The sequence below is a fragment of the Acipenser ruthenus genome, chromosome 8 (assembly GCF_902713425.1).
Source record: "Acipenser ruthenus chromosome 8, fAciRut3.2 maternal haplotype, whole genome shotgun sequence".
Taxonomy (NCBI): domain Eukaryota; kingdom Metazoa; phylum Chordata; class Actinopteri; order Acipenseriformes; family Acipenseridae; genus Acipenser; species Acipenser ruthenus.
Window position 1 is genome coordinate 57,162,720 of NC_081196.1, and position 19,773 is coordinate 57,182,492.

A 19,773-nucleotide genomic window follows, 5' to 3' on the forward strand; every position below is an offset into this window, starting at 1 on the left:
CCTTTCCTCTTCGTGATACCCGTAATTATTCCCAGACCTTCCAAGGGGGTCCCGTGTCTAAACAGCCTGAACCATAGTGCTCCCATTAGTCATTTTTTCTGTAAAACAAAACTGTACCACAGTTGAGCCCATAATGTGGATCTGCTTTGCTGAGCTGCACTGAAATATATAGTGTGATGTGACCATAGGAATCTTCAATATCTACTGAAGAGTTAAGTCCAATATTTTATTCAGTGTAAGTATTGCACAAGCAGTTTCAAAGAAGCATGCCACTCAGAAAAATCACTTCTATGAGTTAGCTCATTCAAGTTCACCACCCACAGCTGACAACCTTGCCAAGAATGAACATGTTTTTGTTTGAAAACATGGGTTGGACCACTACAGTTTTTTTTGTTTTGTTTTTTTTTTGCATGGCTTACCTCCCCTCGGAGCAGCCATCAAATGAAAACAACGTGGTCACTGCTGCCTTGAACTGGAATCAAATGTGTGACCTTGAAGTGATAGGCTCTCTGTCTTGCTTCACAGCCCCCTGGCCTAACTTAAAACATGTGTTTGTAAATAGTTTCACTGTAAGAACATTTTTTAGCTCTTGTGATATTTTTGGTCCCCCCCCCCCCCCCCTCCTCCCCCTCCCCCTCCCCCAAAACACTCGCATCCTGTGAAAAAAACAACAGGGTGATGTAACTTGATAAATAAACTGGCTGGCCTTTTACTCTTTTGCCTGCTTTGAGTTTGCTGGGAATGTAGAACTGCTTTCTGTTGATTTTTATCATATTGCTGATTTGAAGAAAAATAACTAAATAAATCAATGAAGTACCCATTTGTTGTAGATATTTCCCCCCTTTTTGAATATCCCACAGTACCTTGGCTTTGTTTTTACTTGGAAAGATGCTTCCACATTAATTTCTCAATTATTGATTACATTTAACTTTCAATTTATAAATAAAATTAATTATAGAGTATTACCATCAATATTAAAATAAAGCATCATTGTGTTTAGGCACAGAAACACTGTACAACGAGGGAGTGACGGGCAGTTGTATGTAACTAGTTTTGAGAAAACCATGTCTGTCTTAGATGTTCACAGGTGTTAAACGCAAGTCTAGTCTCAAACTTTGGGTTGTGGTTTTATTGTTGTAGGACTCAAAATTACCAACTTTACACATCCATGACTTAAAACTCAGTCATAAATTACAGAGTAAAAATACAGGTAAGTGGGCAAACATTTTGACAGCCTTTACCAAAAAATGTTTGTCTACTGCACACATGTATATAGCACTTTTCTCTCAAAAATGGCAGCAGAAAGAAGCTCACAGTTACAACTGATCTTACATGAATAGTTGAAAAAGAAAGGCTTTGTTTTGTTTTCACAAAGTTAAGCAGGAGTAGATTGTGTGATTAAATCTTTTTTTTTTTTTGATTAAATCTCTTTTTTTTTCTCAATGGATATTAACAATGCGTGCAGAGTGGAACTCTTTTTAGTGAGTTTAGAGGAAAATAAATAAATAAATAAATAATTTGAAAACTTCATGTTTTAATGCAAAACAGTCTACTTTGATGTCCAGCACTGTAATCTTGGTGTCTTTAAAAAAACAAAGTGCAGTTCAGCCTCTCGGCCACACTGTTTCTATAAAGGGCCTGCCCTATTAAATATTTGACTTGAAACTGTTTGGAAAATTAGCTCTACTTAAAAATGATTGTTATGAAGGCTAAGCCGGCCAACTGAAGAAAGATGAAAAGCACGAAAGCGAAAGAGCGGGGGTTGCTGAGGTTTAACACATTTTCCATTTCTGTTGACATTAGTCCCTGGGAACATCCATCATGTTGACAAAAAAGCATTTCTCAGTTCTATTTTTAATGTCATTTGGTAGTCTGTTTTTTGTTCTCATTGGGAGCTTCAAAAACAGTGCTTTAGAGATACAATGGAGTATCCAGCCAGCAAGAATACAACACTTTGGTTCATTTTTGTGTTTATGGCTCAACAGTTAGAACAGTTTAAAAAAAAAAAAAAAGCCTTATGTTTGCTGCAATGATTGGATAGACACAGCCATTAGTTCCACAGGCTGACTGGAAGATCTTGGATACCCAAATGATTAGGTGACTCTCCCAGTTTTAATTATATTGATTCTGGGTTGCCCGTCCCCTGTGGCTTTATTTTGTAACCAAGTAAGGTTTGTCTGTCTTCGAGTCAACCAGCCAGCCTACCCAGAGGTTCTCAGGCCTTCAATAAGTATCACATGCTGCAACAAAAGGGGGAAATGGCTCAGCATTTGTCACTTTTATGGACGAGCCTTTGGACAAGACTTTAAACATGTTTTATTTTATGAACGTTAAAGATCCATTCATAAAAAGACATGGGTGTTAACCCTGGTGCCCTTGTCCAGTTCCGGTGCTGGTCAACATACTCAATTCCCATTACTTTGACTGCTTCTAAAACCATTCATGGGAACATGGCATATACTCTTCAAAAATTGTGAATTGAGACCAGTGATTTCCTAATCCAAAAACAAGCATTGAACAAGTCGGAAATATGTGCCCCATTTTGACCTCCGGGTTGCCTTGATAGTGTCCACAGCCACCCTCCATTTAATCTCTCAGCTCTTCTACAGTAGCCTGCGAAGTTAGGTGCAAGCCAGGGCCAATTGTAGATGGGTGACTGTTTTATGGTAACAATCAGGACACAGAACTCAAAGGTTGGAGTCTATTAGAAAACAAACCTTTAACATCACCCATACAGTGCCTATTTTATATATATATATATATATATATATATATATATATATATATATATATATATATATATATTAGGGGTGTTACCAAATACGAATTAATATTTGGATGTGCACGAATAAAGGTCTCCTTCCTAATATTAGTAATGGCCAAATAGTGTCAGGCAGTATTCGTTGCAAACTAAGTGTTTGAAGTGTCTCTCATTTCAACCACGCCCCCTCTGCAGTCTGTGACACTGGCAGCCGATTGGTGTGGGGAAGAAGGTGGAGTTGGTCTGTGTCACTGTACAGAGTCAATGCTTCAGTTCATTTGATTCGAGAGGACTATATAGGGAAAAGTAAAGTTGGAATTGTACTTACATTTGTTTCACCGTATCAAGAAAAAGTTTGTGTTGTCATAATTTAAAGAAAGTATTTTTTGGAGGGGGTAGGAATGTTGACATTTTTTTAAACGTTGTGAAAATATAAATGTAATATTTTTGTAAACAGTTTAGAAAGATGACATTGTCTCTGTGTATCGTGCACGGTTGCAGCCCTAGGCACCAGTTAGGATGTGCACTGCAGGCTGTGTGAAAGTGGAAAAACACTGTCTCACTGAGGTTTGGGATTTTAGAAAAGTTTATTTGATTTTAAAAAACATTTATTTTTTTGTGTTTGTTTAATACAATGATGGCTGCTCCATGACTGCCTGTGTTTAGAGCTTTTAGTCACTCTATATTTCTTTAGCATAGCTCACAGTGCTGTTTTTTTCACCCCAAAATCACAATTATTTATATTTATTAAAAAAGGCAGCATTTCTCTGCTTTGCCTACGCTTGCCTCAGTAAATTCATTGCAGATGTTGTTTTATTATTAAATCGTTTTGATTGCTACGTTTCACTAGCTGTCTGATTGTGAGATAAGACATTTGTAAATAATAAGTTAAACTAATAATTTCTTACGATGTTCTGCTACTGTAGCTCTTTATAATAAATAGTTTGGATTGCATCTTTTGTTTGATATTGGTGCTGCTTTCCCTGCATTGTAATCGTTTGACAAAAACTTTTTACATTACCGTTCACTCCACTTTTGGTCACTGTAAATAGTTCTATTGTTTTTAGATCTTTGTAGAAAGCGCAGTAAGCTGGACAGATCTGCACGTGTATATGTTCTGCATTTTGCTTGCACGCATGCAGAGATATTGGTTTGCACATGGGAACAATACATTTGTGGAAATTACTGCACATATGACAACTGCTGTCAGACCACGAGCCTTAAAAATCCCAAATATTGTGTATCTATTTTCATTATTTTTCATTTTAAAATAGCACAAACTATAAGAAAAAAAAGAAAATAAAAATCTCCTTACACATTCTTTCTTTTATTAATTTCTTAGCAGACACCCTTATCCAGAGTGACTTACAATTGTTACAAGATATCACATTATACATTATTTCACTTTTTTTTTAATATACATACAATTACCAATTTATACAGTAGGGTTTTTACTGAAGCAATCTAGGTAAAGTACCTTGCTGAAGGGTACAGCAGCAGTGTCCCCCCACTTGAGATTGAACCCACAACCCTCCGGTCAAGAGTCTAGAGCCCTAACCACTACTCCACACTGCTGCCATAGTTATATGCAGTGAAGTTTTAATGGCTTACCAAAAGTTTCCGTAGGGCCATTCATAGTCGCGCGCATCATTTTTCTTCAGAAGGATTCAATATTTAACTCCTGCTCATTTGTATTCATAAAAAAATCTCTTTGTTTAAAAACATGGTCGTAAGATAGACAAACAATGCATTTCGACACTAACTTGTCTTCATCAGGTAAGCCATTACAACTTTTGGTAAGCCATTAAAAGCGGAGGAGGCTGTGTGGTCCAGTGGTTAAAGAACAGGGCTTGTAATCAAGAGGTCTCTGATTCAAATCCCACTTCAGCCACTGACCCTGAGACGTAATTGTAAGTGACTCTGCAGCTGATGCATAATTTGCACATCCTAGTCTCTGTAAGTCGCCTTGGATAAAAGAGTCTGCTAAATAAACAAATAATAAAACTGAATGTTTGGCTCAAAGATTTTTTAACTTTTGTATTACTGTAGAGACTCTACCTTCACACACACACACACACACATATTTATTATATATATAGACACACACACACACACACACACACACAGTCACAATACTGTCTTATGTTTGTTTGTTGCCATTTGTAAAGTCTGTTTTGGATATCAACATTTCAATTTCCAAGCAACAGAAATGATACAGTAGAGTATACCATAATTTGGTGTACAGTTTTGAGAAAAATACATTGACGGAATGCTTTAGCCTTTCTTTGTCGACTTTAAATTTGAATAAGTCCTCAGTGTATCATGTTTATAGATGGACTCTGAAGTGCACTTAAATGCATTCTTAATATTTATGATTTATAACTGGTCTGTTTTCCTTTCATAAAACTAATGTTGAAATTGCTCCCAGGAGTAAATAGCTTTGAGGAACAGTTTCCAAAGTACCCTATAATCAGTCAAATATGCTTGATTGTTTTTTATAAGAATTAGTTATGCCGATGAGGTCTGTGCTAATGAAGTGTCTCTGTGTGTGTGGCGATTAACCTTAATGGTGGTTGGAATATGCCTTCAAGACTTCAGTGGCTACCTCAGCACAGTGATCGCTATTCTTTTATGACACAAATCGAAACATAGGAAAAGCATGTATGCATGCATGACATGCTGGTCCTCTTTTGGTAATATGTATTCACTGAAAGGAAATCATCAATACAGTAAAACACCTAAACAGAAACACACTGCCCAGAAATCAGGGGGTAGGTGGTTTTTTTTTCAGTGTTGGAGGTTAGCATTTGAACATACTGAATCTTTTTTGTGTCTGCTTCAGAAATATGAACAAAATGCTGTTCCCAGCATTGGAAAAAGGTTTACTGGAAGCTCAGAAAGAATGTAAATGGACTGAAATAATCTTTTTCTTTCTTTAGACATGATTAGCACAGCAGATTATGCAAATGAATACAACTGAGTGCTCAGCAACAAGGTCTTTAAAACACACACACACACATACTGCATAGGCGGCTAAACATGCAAGCCCATAAAAGATCTTTGTTGTTCATCCTTATTACTTGCAGCTAAAAAGTATGTTGCCAAAAATGTACAATTTATTGACATTAATCTATTTTAATTATAGTTTTTTGTTCATAACTGTTCACATCTTGCAACATTCCAGAAAAGATTAAAAAAAACAAACAAAAAAAACACTGTGATTAAGTTTGGATTTGCAGTACTAAATTAATTAAGAAGCTTTTAGTTCTTTAATACATGGCTATTTCAAAAGATGAGCATTGCCCATGTTGAGGATCAGGAGATGGAACTCTTTTTGGACTAAGAGATAAAAGGCTTAGCTCAATGAGCCACTAGCACCCAACTGGGCAAACTGCCAACTGTTTATTGAGAGTTGTCTGTTTTGTTGTTTATTTTAATGGTCTCGAATACCAAACCATTGCAGATGGAATTCCTTGTGTTGCTAAAATGTATACTGTACTATATAATGTGATTCTGCTTGTTTTACAAGGTGATGTTGATGTGGTTTTGGGGATTCAGCTTTGTGAGTGTGTGGTGTAGCGACTGTAGAAAATGTAGAGAATTGACATCAGAATAAGACAATGATGGATTTGTTTTACTTGACTGGTAAGTTTCTCATATGTGGTTCCAAGTTCACATCCAGTCTCAATATTTAAATTAATAGACCGGGTTGCCAAATCATTACACAGTTCTTACATCATTTAAGACATTTTAATACCCATTTACAGCAGTATAATTATAGAGACTATACACCCCCTCTGAATGCTTTTCAATACAAGAAGAATAAATACTTTAACAGATATTGAAAACTAATACTAAGTGCACTGCAAGGGCTATTCTAATGCTTCCTTACACATGAAAATGACTAAATTGAACAAAAGCCAAATCACCATAATCTGTTATTTTTCCCGATACCTATAAACCCTGTAAAATGTTTCAATATAAACATCAACACATTAGAAAATAAACAATACTCTAGAGTAATAGTAGAGGATGGAAAGCACCACTATAGCGGATAACTTTGAGGTAGTGCTTCTTTTATACAAAAAAGTATACATTAAAGAAAACTATATTCACAAGTGAACTAAGGCTGTGAATTTGCATCACTATGAATGATGGATTCAGACAGTAAATTACATAACATAGGTAAATGATTTCTTTCATTGAACCAGCACCACAAAGAGAGCTAGACCAGCTGTCTTATAAATAATAAATACCAGGCTTCAAGTGAGACTGGCTTGCTGCAGATCGGTGGTTTCCTGTTTCTATAAGCGGGACACCCTTTGCTTCCCTGGTGTAAAAACACTATGACAGCAGATTCACCACAGATCCCGCATTCCTAAAGAAGCACATTGGGGCATCTCCTTTTAAAGTTGAGTCAGGGTTACTGTTGGAATACTGTTAACATTTTCCAGTATTATTATTATTATTATTTATTTCTTAGCAGACGCCCTTATCCAGGGCGACTTACAATTGTTACAAGATATCACATTATACATTATTTCACATTATACAGATATCACATTATTTTTACATACAATTACCCATTTATACAGTTGGGTTTTTACTGGAGCAATCTAGGTAAAGTACCTTGCTCAAGGGTACAACAGCAGTGTCCTCCACTGGGGATTGAACCCACAACCCTCCGGTCAAGAGTCCAGAGCCCTAACCACTACTCCACACTGCTGCATTAGTGAACAATGCTGCCTACACAAACCCAACATACAAATATTTACAAGACCACAAACAAGGTTACATGCCTGGATTCTGTGCCTGGTTGTCAGATACCATGTTATAGGCATAGTAGCCCAAGTGAGATACAACATTTCCCCATAGTTTTTCATAGGAGAACTGTTTGACCCAGTATTACAGTTTTGGAAGACCGATCTGTCCAGCTGCTCTCACTTTCTTGTAAACCTGTAGCATTGTGGTCTTTTTTAGGTGTATTTGATATCATTTCAGCATTCTCCATGGTACTGTTTCTGATGCAGCTATGACAGCACATTCTTGCCTGAGAGTTGCCAGTATTGTGCAAGTGCTGTGTTGTTTTAGACCACCTACTAAGCCCTAGTCTAGATAACGTTGGCATTAGAGATATTAAGGTGATGGATTTGAAGAGGAGATGTAATTGCAACCAATTTGCTAAACACCTACTGGGAACTGATACAAGCAGAAGCAAGTAGGGCATGGTTACATGAAGAGAGAAGATGATGCAGTGCAGAAAGCAAAGTTACTGTTCAGTTACTGACTGTGTAACTTAAACCTTTCTTGCAATAGTAAGATGAGTGTATGCCTAGTATCCTGGAACTAGAATCCATGTGCTTGAACACCACAGTAGAAGTGTTTTAAAACTAGGTGCTGTCGCTTATCCATTACAGCTGTGTTGTTTAACAAGTGGATTTAGTTTTTATTATTTAGTGATCATATACTACATAGATATACACATAATTAGAACTAAAATCTACTTGTATGTCTCTTTAATGTTACGCAAGGAAAAGATTTACAGAACAAATAAAATAAAATAAATCTTAAATTGAGTTATTTAAATCCAGATTAATTTGCTTAGAGGCATTCTTTTTTATAGTTTGTTGGGCTAGACTCACAAGAAAAATGGTATTGGTTGTAATTACATATTCATAGATAATGATATAAGTCAACAAACATTGACTGGAGTCATTAAAGTACTTGTAGCTAACAAAATAGTTAAATAGAATTGCTCCACCATGCATATCTATTCATTTTATAGTTCTTAAATGTGCAGCTTTGAAAGAAACATGTTATAGGAAACAGTTTAGACTACCTGGGTCATTTCACCTTGATAGCAAAAGTGTCCTCACCCCTTCACTGTTTTTTTTCTTCTGTCAATAGCCAATCAGATGCTTCCCCTACTGACTTTCATGCTTTTCAGCCAGTAATATGCTTTGACTTCTGAGGTGAAATGACCCAGGGGGTGCAACTGCAAAGAGATAACCCATGAATAAGGCATAGCAACTGAGAGCTTCCTTTAATCTAAAGTAGTAACCAAAATCACGCTTTTAAAATGAAAATACACGTGTGCTATAACTTGTTTATTTTAGAACTGCACATTGAGACCTATACAGCCAATGGAAGTACAACATGATTTATGGGATTATTGTGTTAGCTACAATTACTGTAAATATGAGTTGTTTGAGAGAACACTTGTGCTTGTGAAGGGTTAAGTTCTAAAGATAAATAATAACGTGTTTAATGTGTGGGATTGAGATTGAGCTGTATCTTTCTATCTGATAAGAACACGAATAACACTGTGGTAAAGCTTGTGCTGAGAAAGGCCTAGCCTTACTGCTTAAAGGATATTGCGAGAGGAGATGCCCCTTTTTGTCTGATACCTGAGATACAAGTGTCTTGTCTTACAGAACACGGACACACAGCAGGGTTGTCCTTTTAGCAGGAAAGCAGCTGTGTTATTAGTCAGATGTTAGTCACTGTATCCAGTGAACATTACTGGTGTAATATTGTGACCATTAGCATGCAAACTGGTAATGAAACATACTAAGATTCTGTAATATATAATTCACCAGCAGTACTTTGACTGGAATGAAGTGGGTGTAGCAATTTAGCAAAGCGGTGGCTCAGGCAGGGAACTTCTTTTTTAAGATAGATTGAAATCGTAAACATCAAGCACATTAGGCACTCTCATTTCCAGAACATTCGTCAGTCAAATGGCTCGTATCTCCTCATTCGTCATTCGATAAACAACACGCCCAATGATCAGCTAGAAAGGTCTTTATATATTTCCTCAATCCATTCTTCCCTGCTGTACGTCAGAGTTCGCCTCCTCCTCCCAAGCCTCCACCTGGTTTCCTGCTTTGTCTAAGGGGGGGAGGGGGCAGCAATCTTGCCCCCTGCCCATGGCTTCTCTACAGTCAGCCTCTCCACTATAAACAAACTAAATTATGGGTAGGGGTACCTCGAAGGGCAAGTCTAAGGGCCAAAGATGCTTTAATAAATATTGTTTTCTATCGCATGAGTTTTCCTGACTGAACTCTTTTTACCACTCTGTGACCCTATATACACTCACTGCTGTGCAAAAGTCTTAGTCATGTTGCATTTTCCACTAGTGTTTCTACTATTATAACAACCTTGACTTGCATAAAGAAGGAAAAACATTGAGTGAAATAGCTTGCATCACTTGATTTTCAAGGTGTGGTATCCAAAGCATAATCAACAAGTACAGAGAAACATCATCTGTAATTGACAAACCCAGGACTGGAAGACCCAAAAAGCTGTCTAACAAGGATGAGCAATACTTGAAGATAATATCCTTAAGGAATAGAAAGAAGACAAGTGTTGAATTAACAACAGAACTGGCAGAAGGCACAGGTGTCGTTCTCCATCCATCAACAGTCCAATGCACCTTTGACCACTGTTCCATAGTCCAATGTCTGTGTTCTTGTGCATATTTTAGCCTTTTGTTCCCCTTAACAGAGGTATTCTTACTGCAACACATCCTTTAAATCCTGATTTCAAGAGTGACCTTTGTTCTGTTGATTTGATCGACAGTGATGCGACAGTGATGAGAGCTATTTCACTCAATGTTTTTCCTTCTTTATGCAAGTCAAGGTTGTTATAATTGTATTATTAATTTATTTATTTTAGGAAAAAGTTACAAGAAATAGAAGTCTACAATTATTTATCTCAGCAATTCTTTTGTAAAACTCCAAAAATACTAATTAAAAAAATATTCATACCATTTGATGCTATGATAGTATTGTCTACAAGGTGCTAGAAATTTCAATATGATAACGCAGAACCTAATTCTAGAAAAGTCTAGAAAATGCTGGATTGTAGGTGAACATTCTTAGAGAGTATAAAAGGGTTAGGCATAGGATGATTGCTGTCATTACCAATAAGTCAATAATAAAGCTGGAGAAGGATACAAGAAGATTTCCAAGCATTTGAGTATCCCAATTTCAACTATTGTTTCTATTATCAAAAAGTACAAGACTCATGGTACTGTCACAATGCTCCTTCGGTCTGGAAGAAAGAAGGTTCTTTCACCAAGAACAAGTAAAATAACAATCCGAGATTGACTGTCAAAGATATTCAAAATGAATTGGCTGCAAGTGGGACTGGGGTTTCCATTTCAACCATAGGTCAAGTATTGCATGGTGGCAGTCTCAATGGTCGCAGGCCAAGGAAAAAGCCACTCTTAGGAAAACGTCACAAGGACAATCGCTTAAAGTTTGCAAAACAGCATTGGAATGGATATGAGTTCTGGTCAAAGGTTTTGTGGAGTGATGAAACAAAAACCGAGCTATTTGGTCAAGCTGATGGTCATTACGTTTGGAGAAAGTCTGGTGAGGCATACAAAGAAAAGAACACCATAGCTACTGCCAAACATGGAAGTGGTAATATCCTTCTATAGGGCTGCTTTTCCTCTAATGGCACAGGAAATGTATTTCCAATACATGGTAAAATGGATTCCATAGCATACCAAAAGATATTGACCAATCATCTGAAACCCTCCGCTACAAAACTTGGTTTAAGCACAGTTGGACGTTCCAACACAACAACGATCCAAAGCACACAATCAAGGTTCTCGAATGGCCTAGTCAAAGTCCCGATCTAAATCCGATTGAGAATCTTAGTTGAAGAAGTGTGCACAAGAGAAGTCCTCTGAATTTGGATGAACTGGTACAATTTTGCGTTGAAGAATGGTCAAAAATCACTAAAGAATCATTGACAAATATCCTAATTGTTTAAAAGAGGTTATTATTGGTAAAGATACCACAACTAGCTATTAATTTAATTTTCCTTGTCAGGATACGAATACTTTTGAATGAGCTTTTTTGGAGTTTTGCAAAAAAATTGCTGAAATAAATAATTGTAGACATCTACTTATTGTAACTTCTTTCCTCATCCACAAAACCAAAACTTTTGCTACAAAAGATTTTTCCTATAATTTATTTGCTTTTGAGAAAATCTCTAGAAATTATACATTTCCACTGGGTTATGTAAACTTTTGACTACAACTGTATATAGTGAAAGTCATCTGAATCTGTGAAATAAGTACGTAGAGAGCTGCTGATTAAATTGTGATCAAACTTGGTTACAACATTCTTTTGCTCAGAGTTTATTATAATTTAGAAAACTATGAAATTACATTTTACATGTATTGAATGTACAGTAGGTCATCTTAATCCACTTTTTCATGATACTGAAAGCCTTAGTTTTGTATTTACAGCCATGATGGAGGTATGTTGCTGACATGTTTAAGCACTGTGCGGTATTGACATCCATCGGACTTTGGATCATTATAATAAGGACGATCATATTATTGTGTCCATCTGTCCTGTCTAATCGTAAATCTGGTCTTTGGTTGAATTTAAAACCTAGTCCTGTTCTGCAGCCCCACCCTTTATAACAAAGATGTGTTAGTCACTGTTCCATCTCATTAGATATTGGGCTTAATTGCAGAGGTTAAAAAAATGTCCTAAATGTATACACTTCCAATGTACAATTAAATAAAAAGATTGTTATAGCTGAGTAAATTGCATTTTATACAGAAGTTTCTCCTGCTACATGTTATTGTGCAATGGCCATACAGCCACCCACAACACAAAGCAAATTGACACTGTTAGTTAAATATGAAATGAAAGATAAACAGTGGCTCGTTTGTTTGGTTAGTGTTTGAGTTTGTTTAGAGTACAGGGTCTAATTGTTTTCAACAGATACAGCATTGTACGCACCCTTGGCTAGACAAACTCACCATCTTGAAAGTAATGATCCTTTCAGTTTGAAGCAGGTTATTATCTTGTTATACATTTACCTGCAGGTTTCATCGTGTAGCTTTTGAAGGTTTCTTGATGCTCTCTATAATGAATTGGGTTCAAACGATAGTTGACAGAGAAAGTTTAAAAGGTCATAGTTGGCTCCCAGTCGCCACCCTTTCTCACTTCCTGTGTATGACTTTTTTCTTTAAATAAGTGCTAGTGATTTGTATTTGTAATGCACCCTGACGCTTTTAAGAATAAGTGTAAAGGATTTTTCTAAACTGTGTCTGCATCCTTTTTAAGTACGTTTTTTTTTGATAAAAAAATCTCATTATTACGTAATATTTATTTTATTGCAAGCCTTTTTTATAACTTAAAATGTAATTACATACCAGTGACGTTTTAATGAGTGCTGTGTTCTTTTTTTATTTCTTTCAATTTGTGTCACCCAACCATTTTGCCACCATATGACCAAATAACTTACATAGATTTAAAAAACAAATGCTTAACAATTAAACCAATCAATCAATCACTCTTTATTTCTTATATAGGGCCTTTCGAAATACATCGCTTCAAAATGCTTTTCAGATAAAAACCACTAAGTGTAACAGGCAGTGTTGTGTGATGCACTGCTGTTATGCATTCTGACTCCTGTCGTGAGATGATGTTAAAAGGAGCCTGGCCCTTTTGCATAATGTTTAAGGCGCTTGCTTGCAGTTTGCATTGTCATCGGTTCACAAGTTACCTGTTATTAGCATTAGTAGCGATGTCACTGGCCCCTCTTTCTGGTATGGGAAACATTCATTATTTGTATTCTTTTACTTCCTGGTATCTAATCACTTCCTGGCACTAGGTCACACGGCCAGATTTTAGTTAGACCAGTAGAAACTATTTGGTACCAAGGTTGACTTTGAAATATGTGTAGAGTCCAAATTGAAGTACAAAATACAAAATTGGGACCAATGCTAATATTGCTATTGTTAATAAAGACATTGATTTGAAATCCTTGGCTGGCACTCCTAGGCCAAAGTGGAATGCTTCAGTGTCTGATTATGACTCAACACTCAGAGTGGCGAGTGCATTGCACTAAACACTGATCCTTCCAGTAGTAAGAGCAGAAAAAGTACAAAAAAGGGTGAAAAATAAGCAAACCACTTCCTTGAACCCACATCCTTTATGCCATTTTATAAAAAGTTCCCACAATACAGATGAGTGTGTGTGCCTGTGTATAAACACCGATCTACAAATGAAACATAGGTGATACAGAATAAATAATAGTTATCCTATCAATTAAGGATCTCTTTATTCATAAGACAAGCTCGGTTTGGAGTTTATCATGTTATAGTATTATCACACTGATAACTTTGTCACGAACATTCCTCAAGACATGTTCATGATAAAATATTTTCATGGCAAGGATGAGAAAACATCTCTTTTCATGATAAACTAGCATGCTCAATTTCTTGACATGAAAATGTGAGTGCTGTGCACAGAAAACAAAAAAATATCATGAAGTTACAAAATCATTGCACAAATCCTTTGCAATAAAATATGTATCAGTTACGGATTAAAAACCTTCACCATGCAAGCAAGCTGTTATACAGTACGGTTTCTACTTCCCTAGTGCTTTACAAAATATTTTAATAGGATAGTTCTAATTCAGTTTATTGTTGTCTTATGCACGATACGCATTAGCGGTACATGAAGTAGCCTATAAAAACTAAATTCCAGCATTACATTTATTTATTAGTGAAATTGTTTAATTCAATTACATGCACTGCATTCTGTCTTTGAGGGATTTTTTTAGCATAGGCTTGTAATGTAAATTGAATCCTTGATGTAAATCCTTCTTAAAATCCAATAGAGTACTGGAATATGTAAGATGTTCTTTTAATCTCTTCAATAACAGAAATCCCAAGCAATGTGCATTACATGCAAAAAGGGTTCTACTTTAAAAGGGATGCAATGCTTTTTTTGGTTTGTTTCTTGAGAGGAGTATGACTAGATTTTCAAGAAGGGAAGCTACATGTAAACCGGTTTCATCAAGCGGTGTGTAAAGCAAAATGTAACACAAATAGTTAATGGCAGTAGCTTGAGAAATGATCACCGTATGTAAACCTCACCACAGTCTATTATCCATCTGACATATTTTGTTCTGGTAATGAGGTATATTACTCTTAATGTGTAATGCGAAATGATATTTGTTAGGGAGCTTGGTTTTGCATTATGGCATTTGTACATTTTTGGTATCATGCATTCTATTCTAGTATTTTGGAGATTTAAGATATTTAGGCTGTGGCTGGGACTCACACTGCACATTCATTTTCTGTGTTTATTTGTTTTTCTTTGGAACATACTGCAATGTTGTAGGTTGTTTTAGGCTTAGGGTTTCTAACCCTTATATATCAGTTACTGAACATATATTCAAAGTTTCGAAGACATGCTACTGAATCATTAATGTTAATTTTAGATAAATATAACTTTCAGAAAAGTTTACTAAGAGGGAAGAGTAAAAAGAAGTATGTACTTGTTGCATTTAAAAACCCACAAAATGCCACAATAATGGTCATAGTTTCCTAATTGGGATGATGAAGTTAACTTAGAATTGTGATGTCTTCCATGTGCTGGTATCCATACAGTATATTTGTCATTACCCAGCAGTCAGTACATGAAGTCATGTTAACACAGCTGTAAGTAATGCCTGGAGAACTGTTCAGTGTGTATTCTAGAATGTGAGAAATGTTCAGTGTGTATATTCTAGAATGTGAGAACTGTTCAGTGTGTATATTCTAGAATGTGAGAACTGTTCAGTGTGTATATTCTAGAATGTGAATTGCTGTTAATGAAATCAGTGCTGCTCTCTTTTTTTAGAAGGGATTTATTGTGTAGTGGGTCCTCCTGAGTATGTAGATGTATTTCTGTAGCTGGTGCTTGACAATGACAATGTTATGGTTATTTTCATCACCAACCATCCTGGATGCAAACACTAATCTGTATCATTGATGCATTGGTAGTGTATACTTCTCAGTTTTATGTTCTCTGTTTATTTTTTTATACCAGTACGTCTGCAATTAGTTTTTTTTATTTATTTCCCACACATTTTTTTTTTTATGTACTGCTTGGGTTTAATTCCATACATAAATATAATTGACTTAAATCCTTTAAGCCCATCTCTTCAATGTTACAGTTTATCTGAATATCTGTCACAGGGTTGGATATGTGAGTGCTGACTGTATGTTGTACCATGTTCCCTGAATGTCTTGCATGATTGTGTGATTGTGAGGTTCGCACTGTGCAGTTATCAGGGACCAAACGGTGGTAAATAAAGTGATCTGCTGTCGGGATTTATATCCTTTTATGGTCCTGGTTGAGGGAATTATTTTAATTTAGGAATAACTAAAATTAAGGTATTGAAGTCTTTGTTGACCTCCAGTAATTCTCCAGGTTATTGATGAATATATTAGCTTATTTTAACAAGTACAATGATATCAGTTAATGTGGGTTGCAAAAGTTAGCTGATAATGTTGTTGCTTGGGTGTGCCAGTGCTATGCACAGCTAAGAATAGCAATGATCTGCCTTTTCCCTTTGCCTTTGGAAAGCCTACAGTATTCTGCAGGTGGTCTACTTAAAAATACACCCACATATACACGTAACCACATGCAATCTGTGTACCCAGTCATTTGTTACTGCTAACTATACTAAACATTAACATCATCTAGACTGAGTGCATGTTTGCATTGTGTTCTCCTAGATTGCTGTAACTTATACACTTTTATATTGTGTTTAATTTATGTAGGTTGCTTTGGATAAAAGGGTCTATTAAATAATAATAATAATAATAATAATAATAATAATAATAATAATAATAATAATAATAATAGATTGCATCTTTGAAAGAGGTGTGGCAGTTTCAGAAGGTACAGGTTGCATTTTTTCCCAGCTAACATTAAAACAAAAACATAAAGTATCCTGATCTTCCCACTACAGTGTTCTAAATATAGCTGAATCAAGTTACACAAACCAAATCAAAGTAAATAAGCATCTTTATTTTAACTCCCTTTAAGCAAGGCAACATAGTGTGTTGAACTTTGGGGAGCTGATAATTCAATTCTAAGAAATAGTTTTAAAAACAAATGGACTGACAACGATGATTGCAATGACAGACAGATATAATCCTCTTTAACCCGCTGTAGTATGAGATCTAATGGTTTTATAAAACTGACCACTTGCATTTCAGACCCTGTTTGTTGTTCTTTTTACATACTTCCCGTGCTTTCGCATGCTCTCATTTGCATATTTCTTCTTTTAAAGCTAAGAAATAGGGAGCCCATTATCGAAAAAAAATGTGCAGTTAGCTAGTACACATTTGAAACAGTTCTGCATTGGCATTAGTGATCAGGACTGGTTTCTCTTTAAATGTAAACAGAGACGTAACCAAAGCCACAGCAGAGACGTGTGATTCCTATTCAAATGTATTTAAATCTATAGGCACTTGGTAGCTTGGTAGTAATACCAGTAGACTTGCTTTACCATTCTTTGCACCTACATGTATAAATCATTTCCCTCTTCAGAAAGTGTTTCTCCTGAAACTGAACCGTTGGTTACAGTTGCATAGTAGTCAGAAGAGTGGATTTATTTCATTGGTTTTCTCTTTTGACTGGCTGAAGTTAGTGTCACAAGTAGGATGGTTTCTCTCTGTGAAAGTAATTGTCAGTATCTCCGAAACAGGAATTGAATAATCGTGTGAACAGTTGCACGTGTGTAGGGTTAAAGACAAATCAAGTATCAGGGCAAGGTCTTGGTGAATTAACATTTAAACATCTTCACATTTAACTGTTTTGGAGGTCCCTATTTAGATTTCAGTGAGACGAACAAACTAATGAAAAATGTATTGATGAAATGAAGAAGCATGTTATTTCTATGTTCTATAGGCACATTCATTTTAATATATATATATTTTTTATTTTATTTTATTTTATATTTTTATCTGAAAAAAATACCTTTTCGTTTCCTGATTTATCAAGATCACTGGAGACAGTTTTAAACCCATACATCTTAAAATCTGGCCACTGTTAACATGACTATTTTATTTTTACTTTCACTTTTTATTTTAGTGATGACTTTTTTTGATTTGATTGAAATGTGGTTTTTATAACCAACAACTCTAAAGCATAGTCCAGAATCCTCGCTGATGCTATTCTTTTGATATATATATATATATATAAAAAAAAAGTATATTTAACTGTTGCATTGGTTATTTATTATTATCTATGGAGTTTGTGTGACATGTTGCATACATATTATTGCATTTAGGCTGTATATATACGTGGTAATAATTTGCCATTTATGATAGGATTGATTTTTTCTTCACATCATACAGTAAAAACAGATCCATGGAGTATATAAAAAGGTCATTTAAAATGTCTTTGGAGTGGGAGGTCAAGGTCTGCTCTCCAGCCAAAGTTGACTCAGCTTAGAGAGCTGGCTGCATTTTTAAAGGCCATGTCTTTAAAATCGGACAATATTGCATTTTGCACAATTGCAATAAAAGAAAAAAAACTGTTGTTAGATTTAATTAAGTATTTGCAACATGTGTTCTCCTTTCATTGAAAATGTTACAATTCTTAAAATTTGCTGCCCAGTGAGTTATGTGGTGATGTAACTGTTACAGCTCTACCTTGAAAACCACAATGCCTAATTCTTCCCATTTTTTTCCCCACAGTCTCCAAAAGTCCACAACTATCCCACTATGGAAGCCGTGCCTCTTTTACTTAGTAAAGTGAAACCAGAGCCTCCAGAGGATTTGCTATCAACTGACCAGTTCCAAACACAGACTGAGCCAGTGGACTTGTCTATACACAGAGCCAGGACCTCCCCCTTAGCTGTTTCATCGTCACAGTCGTCACCAGTTTCCATGGTGACATCGGCCTTCTCCCCTTCTTCCTCCTCCTCATCCTCCTCTTCCTCCTCAGGGCACACCTCCTCACCAACAGTCATTGCCTCAGTATCATCAGCATCGTCAACAGGCATGTTATCGCCAGGCCCACTTGTGGCGTCCACCTCTGGGGTGCGGGGTCAGCAGTTTTTGCACATCATCCACCCAGTGCCACCTTCCAGCCCCATGAACCTCCAAACTAACAAACTGACGAGTCACGTGCATCGTATCCCTGTGGTGGTCCAGTCAATGCCTCTGGTATACACAGCAGTGAGGTCGCCAGGGAGTCTGAACTCCACTATTATGTTACCGTTGCTGGAGGAAGGCAGACACCAGGTCAAAGGTAAGGAACTGGCTGTTCTTTATATGTATCCGTTTCAAGGTACTGTACCTATACAGAAGGTACACATTATATTAGAAGTTCCAAGTTAAGAACAAAGAACACTAACACATGTACCAGTGTTCTTAGCAAAGAGCTTTATGGTAATATCTATATTTATCCATGTATTTTCAATATCAAACTATAACATGTTGGTGTTCAAGTGCCAGTAAAAACAAATCAGTTGTAGGCATATTGTACAGTACTTCTATGTTTACTGTTGATGTGTGTGTCCTCTATATAATCTCTAATGGCTCCAGGTGTCTTTATAATTAATTATGTATTGTACATACATTAACTTATTGAATTATAAAGATGATTACTGCTTTGAAGCTAAAAGGCCATGTATATACACTAGGTATGGCTCAACAGTACTGATTTAATTGTAAGTAAATGAGCAATTGGCCACTATGCATTCTCTTCTTTTGTGACATCACAGTAATTTAGCAGTTTTCCCATGCTTGTCCTATAGTTATACTATGTTTTTATCACAGTTTACCGTGGTTTGCTTTCACTATGATGTATTACACTTGCTATGCTTGTAATATGGTAAACATTTATACGGGTATGACGAGAAATATTTCTTCTTTTTTTTTTTTTTTTTTGTTAAATCCTGTTGTTAAAAAAACTTACATCAGTAGTAAAAAACAAGTGTTACTTTACGGGAATACTTTGGCTGAAAAAAACTAAACATTGTAACAGTTGAAGGAAACAGTACATTTCCTGTTTCAAACGGGGGAGAAGAGGGGAAGCTGGAGGGGAGCAGTGTTGGAAAGAGGACAGGAGTAAACAGATTACAAAACAGGTGAGGAAAAGGGGACATTGGTACAGTATATGCGCTGTATAATAATGAGAGGGAAGGGTTGAAGAGAGAGGGAAAGGGAAGCAATCACATAAGCATAA

The 19,773-nt window shown here is 36.1% G+C and overlaps 1 protein-coding gene across 1 annotated transcript in view; it reads left to right on the top strand.

Annotated features, from left to right (window-relative positions):
• The window catches only part of LOC117407189 (Krueppel-like factor 12), a 79,194-nt gene that overhangs the window by 26,657 nt on the left and 32,764 nt on the right, over nucleotides 1-19,773 (top strand). The window contains exon 3 of the mRNA XM_059029349.1: nucleotides 18,279-18,834. Coding sequence (XP_058885332.1) covers nucleotides 18,279-18,834 — 556 coding nt within the window. The remainder of the gene's footprint in view (nucleotides 1-18,278; nucleotides 18,835-19,773) is intronic.